General features: G+C 46.5%; 1 protein-coding gene across 2 annotated transcripts; it reads left to right on the forward strand.

Annotated features, from left to right (window-relative positions):
• Positions 1-2,823: 2,823 nt before the first annotated feature.
• Positions 2,824-10,017, forward strand: smpx (small muscle protein X-linked). 2 transcript variants are annotated; one of them, XM_023845156.2, is made up of 5 exons: positions 2,824-2,981; positions 4,816-4,876; positions 6,446-6,532; positions 6,639-6,767; positions 9,127-10,017. In XM_023845156.2, the coding sequence occupies exons 2-4, from the start codon at positions 4,838-4,840 to the stop codon at positions 6,762-6,764; spliced, it is 252 nt and encodes an 83-aa protein (XP_023700924.1). In that variant the 5' UTR covers positions 2,824-2,981; positions 4,816-4,837; the 3' UTR covers positions 6,765-6,767; positions 9,127-10,017. The 2 variants fall into 2 exon arrangements, with proteins under 2 accessions (XP_023700924.1, XP_023700925.1); XM_023845157.2 differs by lacking the exon at positions 2,824-2,981 and adding an exon at positions 3,024-3,141.
• The last annotated feature ends 435 nt before the right edge of the window (positions 10,018-10,452 follow it).

A 10,452-nucleotide genomic window follows, 5' to 3' on the forward strand; every position in this document is an offset into this window, starting at 1 on the left:
CTAAGTTACTAACAGGAGCTGGTGTGATTGTAGCTGTGATTCTGGGATTCAATGCAAGATCACGACCGAAGCTTTCGCGTTGTTTTGAACCAGGAAGGAGTACTTTTGGTCTATATTCAAAATTTGTAATTAACAGAGCCCAATTTTTAACGCATGATAAATCGATATAAACAATTAAAATATTGCGTCATCCAATATCTCGTTTTGAAAATATCGTTTTAGCAAAATTTCACACACATAAAAGCAAATATTGCAATAGAACATGTATGTTTATCACTTTTATAAACCAACTAAAACAAAACCATACTATATATTCTGCTTTAATAATTCTATAGCCATAAATGTAATATTCAACAAATGTAATATTTGTAATGAAAGAATTTAATTTATTGCTTTTGTAACTTAACTCCCTGCATAATTCTTCATTGTTCCTTTTTATTGATCTTTTTATGTTATAACTTTGTGTGCTGATCCACTGTACTGTATCACCCAGAGGCTACAGATGCAAGGCAGAGAACAACCCAGGATGGGGCAGTCCAAAACCGATTGTGATAAATGATTATTGACCACTCTAATTTTTTGTCTTCTTACAAGCTTCTGTATAACTGAATGTTCTCCAAATGGCCCCATTCTTACCCCTAAAAATTTAATCTCACTTACAGCTGCTGCAGGCAGAGGAAGGTTAAACTGGGGCACGGAGGGACTTTTATGTGAAACTGTAAGCACAGACTGTGAGGGCCCACTGCTACCAGCATCAGCATCACTTCCATGGCCCTAGGCTTGTCTGCTTTGGCCAGGGGCCCTGGCTGACCCTGGAGCAGTAAAGATAGAAAGGTGCGGCTGGACGGGGGGACCTAGCTGTACCTGGAAAAGCTGACACATTTCCTGCTTGAAGGATCATCAGGGGTGGGGCCAGATGGTGGGTGGGGTGGATTTGCATACTATATTAGTGGCCCATGGCTTGCCGTTGGACCAGTTGGACCAGTGCTGCCACAGAGCCCTGAAACGACAAGGTCACTAATGCCACACGGCCCCGGCAGAAAGCCCCGGCACCAGCAGTGACCACCCTTCACTGGGATCGAGAGCCATCAGGGTAAGTCTGCACTGGGATCAGATCAGTGTTGCCATCTGCTGGTGAATAGTTAAAAGGGCCAGTCAGGCATTCAGAACCACTGTGCTGTGTTCAATGTGTGTGTGTGTGTGTGGGGGGGGGGGGGGTGGGTGCAGTCCCGCACGTTCAGTCCACTAGGCATCAGTTTGATCACCACCCTCACGCTCAGATGCCCCACTTGGTGGATCAGTGTCTGCCAGGATGGGATGTCGTGTCAAGCGAAGATCCAATCAGACAGAGGAGCTGTGGAGGCTTGGTCCCTCGGCTCCCACCAGTAGCCGCTCAACTGGGTCACATTTTTAATAACAAGTGCTGGTAAGGGAGAGAAGACCCGGCAAAGAGTAGGCAGGGTGTGGCACGCCCCGGCGGCGTCGAGCCATAGAAACAGGTAAGAGTAAGCTATGGGTGTCAGAGTGTGCAGGCCTTTGCCTGTCTGAGAGCACCATCTCCATCTCACTCTGTGAGCATCATCCTGGTCTGTGAGAACAATCATCTCACTTCTATGAGTGTCATCCTGGTTTGAAGGCACCATCTCCATCTCGCTCTGTGAGCGTCGTCCTGGTCTGAGTGCGCTATCTTCATCTTGGTCTGTGAGCATCAGCATGGCCTGTGAGAATGATCTTCATCTCGCTCTATAAGTGTCAACCTGTCCTGGTTTGTGAGCATCTCCACAGTCTGTAAGCATTGACCTGGTCTGTGAGCACCATCTCTGTCTTGCTCTGTGAGTATTGTCCTGTCCTGGTCTGTGAGCGTTGTTTTGGTCTGTGAGTTCTTTTCCAAGAGCACATCTCATTCTGTGAACACCACCTACTCTCAGTAGTGAGAGCTGTGGGGTCAGTGTGACCATTCTGATGGTTCTGTGTTTGATGGGCAGCTGGACTCACTGACAGAGCTGCAGATGGAAGCATAAGCTGGGATGAGACACTGACTGGCTGGTAAAGCTGCTGCTCAGGGGTGTCTGTGTGTGTATGTCTGTGTATGTCTGTGTGTGTCTGTCTGTGTGTGTGTGTACAATTAAAAACTAAAACAGCCAGATTTATTTTATTTTGTTTGGATACTTATGGTTAAGGTTATGGCTGGGTAGGGGTTAAGGTTATCTTAGTTAGACTTAGGGTTATGCCCATACAAATGAATGGAGAGTCCCCATAATGGCAGGAATATATGAAGTTTGTGTTTTAGAGGATGTATATTAGTGGGTGTTTGTGAGTGTGTGTCTGTGGTTTTGTAAGTATTACAAGTGCCAAAAGACTTGTTTTTGATTGATTACTTAAGGTTACGGTTAGGGCTGGGTAGTGGTCAAGGTTGTTATTGTTAGGATTAGGGTTATACCCATAGAAATGGACAGACAGTCCCCACAAAGATATGAATATATGTATGTGTGTGTCTGTGGTCATGTATGTATAATATTGTAGGAACCTAATGTCCCCACGATGTAATAAAAACCTGTTGTTATGACCTTGTGGGGAAATTTTTTGTCCCCACAAGGGGAAACTCAATTTTATAAAAATCTGTGACTGCAATTAAAAAACAAAAAAAGTCCTCTAGATATATAGAAACCTAGTCTGTGTATGTTAGTGTATGTGGTGTTGGTGTGTGTCTGTGTCTATTAGTGTCTGTTAGCGTGTGTCGGTGTCTGTAGTGTGTGTGCATGGAGAAGTCACAGTCTCTGGGCTATTTATAAGGAGAACAAATGCCAGCTATGGGAGAAATCCCTGTGACAGAGCCACCCCCCTTCCCCCGCAGTAGCAGGGCCCACAGCTCAGTGGGACAGCACTAACATTGACACAAGCCCGGTGTGCTACCACTTCCGCCGCTCCACTTGTCCACATCACCGCAGCAACTCCGTCACGTCGTGTCAGGGCTGGCAGAGGTAGGTGGGCAGCAGGGCTGTCGTATTTGTGTTTGCATGGCAGAGAGCACCTGCTTACAGAGCAGCCTCAGAGAGACTGGGGACCCTCCACGCTGCCCTACATTTCTGCTTGTTTGATACTCTGCAGTTTCAGAAACGTACTACGTGCAGCACAAATCTGGTGAGACTTCAGTGATGTGCCACTTTTTCTAGGCTACAACTTCTGGAAACATCTAAACTGCAGCTGAAATGTTCCCTGTTTCTATCAGCCATTGGAATCTTATCCCAGAATAGTGGGATAAGTCTCTGTGTGTTTATGTGGATTTTTTTACAAAAAGACAAACATTTCAGTGTGTGATTTTAAATTTGTGGATTAGTGGTTAGAGCACTAGGCCTGAGAGCTGTAATGTCATAGAAGGCCATCCACAGGACGGTCTCTCTGGGGTCGGTATGGCTGTGCTACAGGACGGTCTCTCCCAGGTCAGAATGACTGTGCTACAGGAAGGTCTCTCCCAGGTCGGTATGGCTGTGCTACAGGAAGGTTTCTCCCAGGTCGGTATGGCTGTGGTACAGGAAGGTCTCTCCCGGGCGAGTTTAGCTGTGCTACAGGATGGTCTCCCTCTCTGTTGTAGAGTTTGCTAAAGTCATGCTTATTGTTGATATGTAAACAGTACCACAGTAACTGTTACTAAGGAGTGCGTACTTTCCATCCCTGTAGTCACTCTCAGAAGCACTCTCTCTGTCTTCCAGTGCCTGTTTATCTCTTTGCACTCTCCTGTCTATAAATATCCCCTGTGTTCTCGAACTGCCTCTGTCTTGCTGCCCTTTCGGAGTCCAGGAACAGAAAGGCAGCAGACAGCCACTGGCGCAATGCTGGACCAAATTTACATTGTGGTGTGAGATGCAAACTGGTAGTGGGATCAGTCAGACCTGGGAACACTAAGTTATTTGTTAAGTGTTTGGCTGCTATTGTGGAATGCCACACCCACCCTATAACCACCAACCCCAGCCACAGGGTTATTCTGACATGTAACTCTCTATACAAATGACTTGTTTACTCTTGCCGGAACAGGAAAAAAGACGCACATGTAAATGGTTTGTGTAAGGTGTTGGAAACAATGTCTAAGATATCATCTGTAAAGGCTAAGCACACCCAATTCGTTTAAACTGCTTAGATATTAAAGTTATAATCTCTGCTTATTTGGATACCTCAACTTCATACACAGCACCTATACACCCGTCACCTGTACATTCATGTAAAGTACCTGCAAAATCTGTTACCTGTACACCTGTTACCTGTACATTCACATACAGCACCTGAACACGTGTTACCTGGATGTTCACATACAGCACCTGTACATCTGTTACCTGTACACCTGGTGCCTGTATGTAACATACAGAATCTGTACACCGGTTACCTGCATGTTCACATGCAGCACCAGTACACCTGTTACCTGTACATTCACATACAGGCCCTGTACACTTCTTACCTGTACCTTCACATTCAGCACCTATACACCTGTTACCTGTATTTTTACATACAGCTCCTGTACACCTGTCACTTGTATGTTTACATACAGCTCCTATACACCTGTTACCTGTACATTCACATACAGCATCTGTACCCCTGTTATCTGTACACCTGGTGCCTGTACCTAACATACAGCACCTGTACACCTGTTACCTGTATACCTGCTCATAAATGATTCAGTATTATCGAATGCTATAACTGTCCTGCTGCTTGGGGTCACTAAGCAACTGAAAGACTATCTTCGATTCCTGAAAGTCATCCAACCCCCCATAGACACAAAGAGGCTGGCTGCTTTCTCACCTCTCTCTGTGTCTGTGCCTGCAGGATAAAGTATCTCGCATACAAGATGTCCAAGCAGCCGTCGTCCAACGTGAAGGCTCTTCAGGTAGGGTAGAGATGCTCAGTAACTTTGTGTTTCAGCGGGTTTGTGAGCTCATGTGGCGTTTGGGGCTGTGTGAGAGAGACTCTGGCTGTCTGTGGCTGTCTGTGAGCATGTATGTCACTGCCAGGTGCCTTCAGACTCATGTTTCAGGCCTTACGCTCTCTGGCTTTGCATCGCGCTTGGTTCAGAGTATCACGCAGGTGCTCATGGCTCATGGAACAAATGTTAAAGGTCTATTAGTAAAACATTCCTGAAATTTTGTTAAGGCACTCTGCAAACAGAAATAGCCCCTGGTCAATGTGTTGATGTGTAGTGGCTTCAAGTAACTTACTATGCAAGGCGTGAGAAAAACAGAAGCCAAAAATACTGAGTGACTAACAGGCTGGTGGAAATGACCTGATACCTGACACGACTGTCACAGAGAAGGGATACAAACACACACACACACACACACACACAGATGTTTGCAATTTTATCCTTGTGTGTTTAGTTTTTTGGTTGCATTCACAGACCTGAAAAATTGTCCCCACCACATCAAAATAACAGGTTTTTATTACATTGTAAGGGACATTTGCTCCCTCACAATATAATAAAAACATAATCTACACCAGGGGTCTCCAACTCCGGTCCTGGGGAGCTACAGTCCAGTAGGTTTTCTATCATACCCAACTGCTGATGAGCCACACCTGTTCTCAGGTAAATACCAGGAACAGGTGTTTTTCATCAGAAGCCAAGTGGGACAGAAAACCAACTGGATAGTAGCTCTCCAGGACCGGAGTTGGAGACCCCTGATCTACACACACACACAGACACAGAGACACACACACACGTTTGTATTCATATCTTTGTGGGGACTGTCCATTCATTTCAATGGGCATAACCCTAATCCCAACAATGACAACCTTAACCGCTACCCAGCCCTTAACCATAATACAACATTTTTGACATTTTTAGTTTTTAATTGCAGTTTGGGGACAGAAATAATGCTCCCCACATTTGGTCCCCACAATGTAATATATACATAACCCACACACACACACACACACACACAATACACACATTAGTACAGCCTCCTCCACACTGCATGCCCTGTGACCACACAAGCACACACAGATTTCTATCTCTGGGGGATGGTAACACATTTACATGCCCAGGCAGAAGCTGGATGCTCTGCGGTCAGCAGCTTTGGAGAGATATTCCTAGTCAACAGGCAAGCGTGTTACCGTCCATTTTACGGGAAGGAATCTACTTATAATTCCCCAGAAAGCAATTGATCAAGACAAGCCAATGCTGAGCATTTCTGTGACAAGGTCTCTTCAGGTGGGGGGGGGGGGCGGGGGGTGGGTGACCTGTTCCTTGCTATAGGACTGACCGCCTCAAACACCCATGACCTCCACAGAGTGATTGGGTAATTCATAGCAGGACCCCGCTCCCTCTGCACCTTGCGGAACTGTCCACATGGTGGCACTGGTGAGCAGAGTGATGGAGATGCTAGACTTCTGTTAGGGATGGGCACCCGGCTGGGGTGGCAGTGGAGACGGGGCCTCATCACATGGGCGTGTTTCTCCACAGGCTAATCTCAACATCCCCATGGGAGCGCTGCGACCTGGAGCAGGACACCCAATCAAGAGGAGAGAGGAGTCTGAAGACCTGGAGGAGGTGAGGACTCACACAGGTGCCCGCACACACATCTGTGTCCATAACTCCCCGAGGCAGGATCAAACCATGCCCCCACCCCACTACCCTACCCCTGCCACACCCCCAGGTGACACCTGTGGCCAGTGAGGAGAAGAAGCATCTTCCTGGAGCTTTCAAGCTGCCTGGACCAGCAGTGAACCTGTCTGAGATCCAGAATGTCAAGAGCGAGTTGAGATGGGTGACTAAGGAGTAGGCGGTGGGTACAGTGTGTCAGTGCTTCCTACACACAGTAACATACACTGACTGATACACAGCCACACACACTGACCAATATAGTCACACATACACACTAATACACACTCATACCAATACACATTAACATGTAAGTTCACACTGATGCAAGTTCACACATGTGCCAAGATACACATTTATAAATACAACCTCTTACATACTCACAGCATGGTTCTTTGCAAATGTGTCATGCTACGGTTTGGTCACACGATGTCAGTGTAGCTCTGCAACAACAACCAGCAGCACTGCTACTTTAAGCCATCTGCATTCTGGTGAGGTCAACAAGATCCTATTTATAAAGTCTCAACACAGGGGGTATCTGCTGACAGGACCGTCACTGTGACCCTGTCTGGTCCCCCAAGGACAAAAACAAGTGGATATAGACCCAAACAGACAGGGAGAATAAGAGGTCTACACCCAAATACAGGGAGAGTAGAGGGTATAAACTCAAACAGATAGGGAGTATAGGTGGTCTACACCTAAACACAGGGAGAGTAGAGGGTATAGACCCAGATAGGGATTATAGGGGGTCTACACCCAAACACAGGAAGAGACCCAAACAGATAGGGAGTATAAGAACATAAGAACATAAGAAATATACAAACGAGAGGAGGCCATTCGGCCCATCGAGCTCGCTTGGGGAGAACTTAACTAATAGCTCAGAGTTGTTAAAATCTTATCTAGCTCTGATTTAAAGGAACCCAAGGATTCAGCTTGCACTACGTTATCAGGAAGACTATTCCATACTCTGACTACACGCTGTGTAAAGAAGTGCTTCCTTAAATCCAGTTTGAAATGTTCTCCCGCTAATTTCCACCTATGGCCACGAGTTCTTGTATTTGAACTAATGCTGAAGTAACTATTCGGTTGAACAGCATCCAAACCTGTTAGAATCTTATAGACCTGGATCATGTCCCCCCTCAGTCTCCTTTGCTTGAGGCTGAACAGATTTAGCTCAAATAACCTTTCCTCGTATGACATTCCTCTAAGACCAGGAATCATTCTTGTGGCCCTACGCTGCACCTTTTCTAAGGCCGCTATGTCCTTTTTAAGATATGGTGACCAAACCTGTACACAATATTCTAGGTGAGGTCTCACCAAGGAATTGTATAATCTTAGCATTACCTCCCTTGACTTAAACTCCACACACCTGGAGATATACCCCAACATCCTATTGGCCTTTTTTATTGCTTCCCCGCACTGGCGAGAATGAGACATGGAATCATCAACATACACACCAAGGTCTTTCTCATAATCAGCTACCTTTATTTCAGTAGGTCCCATAAAATACCTGTACTTTATATTTCTGCTCCCTACATGGAGTACCTTACATTTGTCTATGTTAAATTTCATCTGCCAGGTGTCAGCCCAGTCACTAATTAAATTAAGATCCCGCTGTAGCTGCTGAGCCGCTAGTTCAGTATCTGCTACACCACCCACCTTGGTGTCATCTGCAAATTTCACCAGTTTACTGTATATATTGGTGTCTATATCATTTATGTAAATAAGGAACAAAAGTGGTCCTAAAATTGAACCCTGCGGTACCCCACTATGAACGCAGGCCCACTGTGACATCGAGCCTCTTATAACTACTCGCTGCTTCCTATCCGTTAACCAGTTATCAATCCAAGTCGCTACAGTTCCTAAAATACCTGTCGCTTTGAGTTTAAGTGAGAGCCTCTTGTGGGGAACAACAACAAAAGCCTTTTGGAAATCTAAATAGATGACATCATAGGCCTTCTTATCATCAACTTCCTGAGTAGCTTCCTCAAAAAACTCCAACAGATTTGTTAAACAGGATCTACCTCTCCTAAATCCATGCTGGCTATCCCTCAAAATGTTATTTGAGTCCAAGTAATCTACCATTTTCTCTTTGATTATAGCCTCCATAACTTTACCAGTTATACAAGTTAGACTGATTGGCCTATAGTTTGACAAATTACTTCTATCCCCTTTTTTGAAAATGGGCGTTATGTTGGCATGCTTCCAATCAGAAGGTACCACACCTTCAGATAAGGATTTTTGAAACAGTAATGTTAAGGGTTGGCAAATAATATCCCTCATCTCTTTTAACACTATAGGTAAGATGCCATCAGGGCCCTGTGGTATAGGGGGTCTACACCCAAACACGGGGAGAGTAGAGGGTATAGACCCAAACAGATAGGGAGTGTAGGGGGTCTAAACCAAAACACAAGGAGAGTAAGGGGGTATAGACCCAAACAGATATTGAGTATAGGGGTCTACACCCAAACACAAGGAGAGTAGAGGGTATAGACCCAAACACAACAAGCTGTAATGTGTGATCTCATCTTTTCCACCGACAGAAGGAAGAGGCCAGTAAACCAGCCATCAAACCCACAGATTCACCCAGAAATGTTTGTGCTTGTAGGAAACTCAGCAGCATCAATGTCAAACTAGGAAACATATATCTAAATGAGGGACTGACAGGTCACAGCTTCACCTTCCCCCACAGAGACTGAAAGACAGGCCCAGCCACATGCCTTAGGGGCCAGCTGGGACGGCGACCCGGCGTTGGGGCACTTAGAGGTGGCGCCCCCTGGCTCCCTGCACTCCTCTCACCTTGGCGTGCACTGAGCTCTCTCTCGTCATTGTGTTGTTTCTCTCTGGGGGTGGCGGGGGGGTCGGCCAGTAGCGGGCCAGTTCCAGAAGTATCTGCAATAGACTGCAATGTTGACCACTTTCAATGTGGGATCCCAGCAAGGAGGGGCCAGTGTGGGCCCTGGCTGCCCCACTTTCTGTCACTAGCTCTTCTCTCTGCCCCACCTCCTGTCCCTAGCTCTCCTCTCCATCCCACTTCCTCTCGCTTGCGCTCCTCAATATCACTGGCTCTTCTCCTCCTATTTCTGCTTTTCCTGCCCTGGTGTACCTGGATCCGCAGGAGTGAGTATGATTTGTCAGAAGCACGTGGGACGTCGTTGCACTGCCTTATGGGTCATATCCCTGCACAGGAAGTGTAGAGTGAGCAGTGGCCGTGGTGTCAGGCTGAGCCTGTCCTCTCCAGCTGCATTCGGTACTCAGAGTCACACCGTCTCTGCTGTTCCTGCTCCGTGCTCCAGTACAGTTGGCTCCTGCTCACCTGCCGCCCCCGATCTCCCAGCATCCCCTGCCCCTCAACTGCTGCCCCGCCCACATGATCAGAGGCCTGTAGTTCTATTTGTTTCTTTTGACTGTATGAATAAAGCACAGTGAACACATTGCTCTCGTCTCATTTATGTCTTATTTACGTGTTTAAAACACTCCCTGTTTGTGCCTGTGTCCCTGCACACCTTCTGGAGTGCAGTACAGACCTCATAACATGCCTGACTGCCTGTCCTGCCACCAACCCCTGGACAACAACACCAAAGTCCAGCTCGGGGGTTCTGCTGGAGGTTTTGGGCCCACTGAATGTATATGATATCAGGCCCCCTAACAGGCACGTGCAGAGGGGGGACGGAGGGTGCTTGAGCACCTGCCACTTTCCTCCAGGATGCCTCAAGTGCCCTTTTCTTGGGTTTTTTTTGTTGTTGTTGTTGTTTTTTTTTTTTTTTAATGTGTATGTGCGTATGGAGCCCTGTCTTTGCCCCTCAACAATAAAATGTAACTATTAATCTCAATTTTGCTAAATAAAAGGATCTGGCTTGCAGCAGTCA

The sequence above is a fragment of the Paramormyrops kingsleyae genome, chromosome 4 (assembly GCF_048594095.1).
Source record: "Paramormyrops kingsleyae isolate MSU_618 chromosome 4, PKINGS_0.4, whole genome shotgun sequence".
In the NCBI taxonomy this organism is placed as follows: Eukaryota; Metazoa; Chordata; class Actinopteri; order Osteoglossiformes; family Mormyridae; genus Paramormyrops; species Paramormyrops kingsleyae.

Bases quoted from the DNA above. Each gene is read 5' to 3' on its own strand.
- smpx (XM_023845156.2), top strand. From the start codon at position 4,838: ATGTCCAAGCAGCCGTCGTCCAACGTGAAGGCTCTTCAG. The intron at 4,877-6,445 runs GTAGGGTAGAGA...GTTTCTCCACAG, and splicing joins CCAACGTGAAGGCTCTTCAG to GCTAATCTCAACATCCCCAT. The intron at 6,533-6,638 runs GTGAGGACTCAC...CCACACCCCCAG, and splicing joins AGTCTGAAGACCTGGAGGAG to GTGACACCTGTGGCCAGTGA.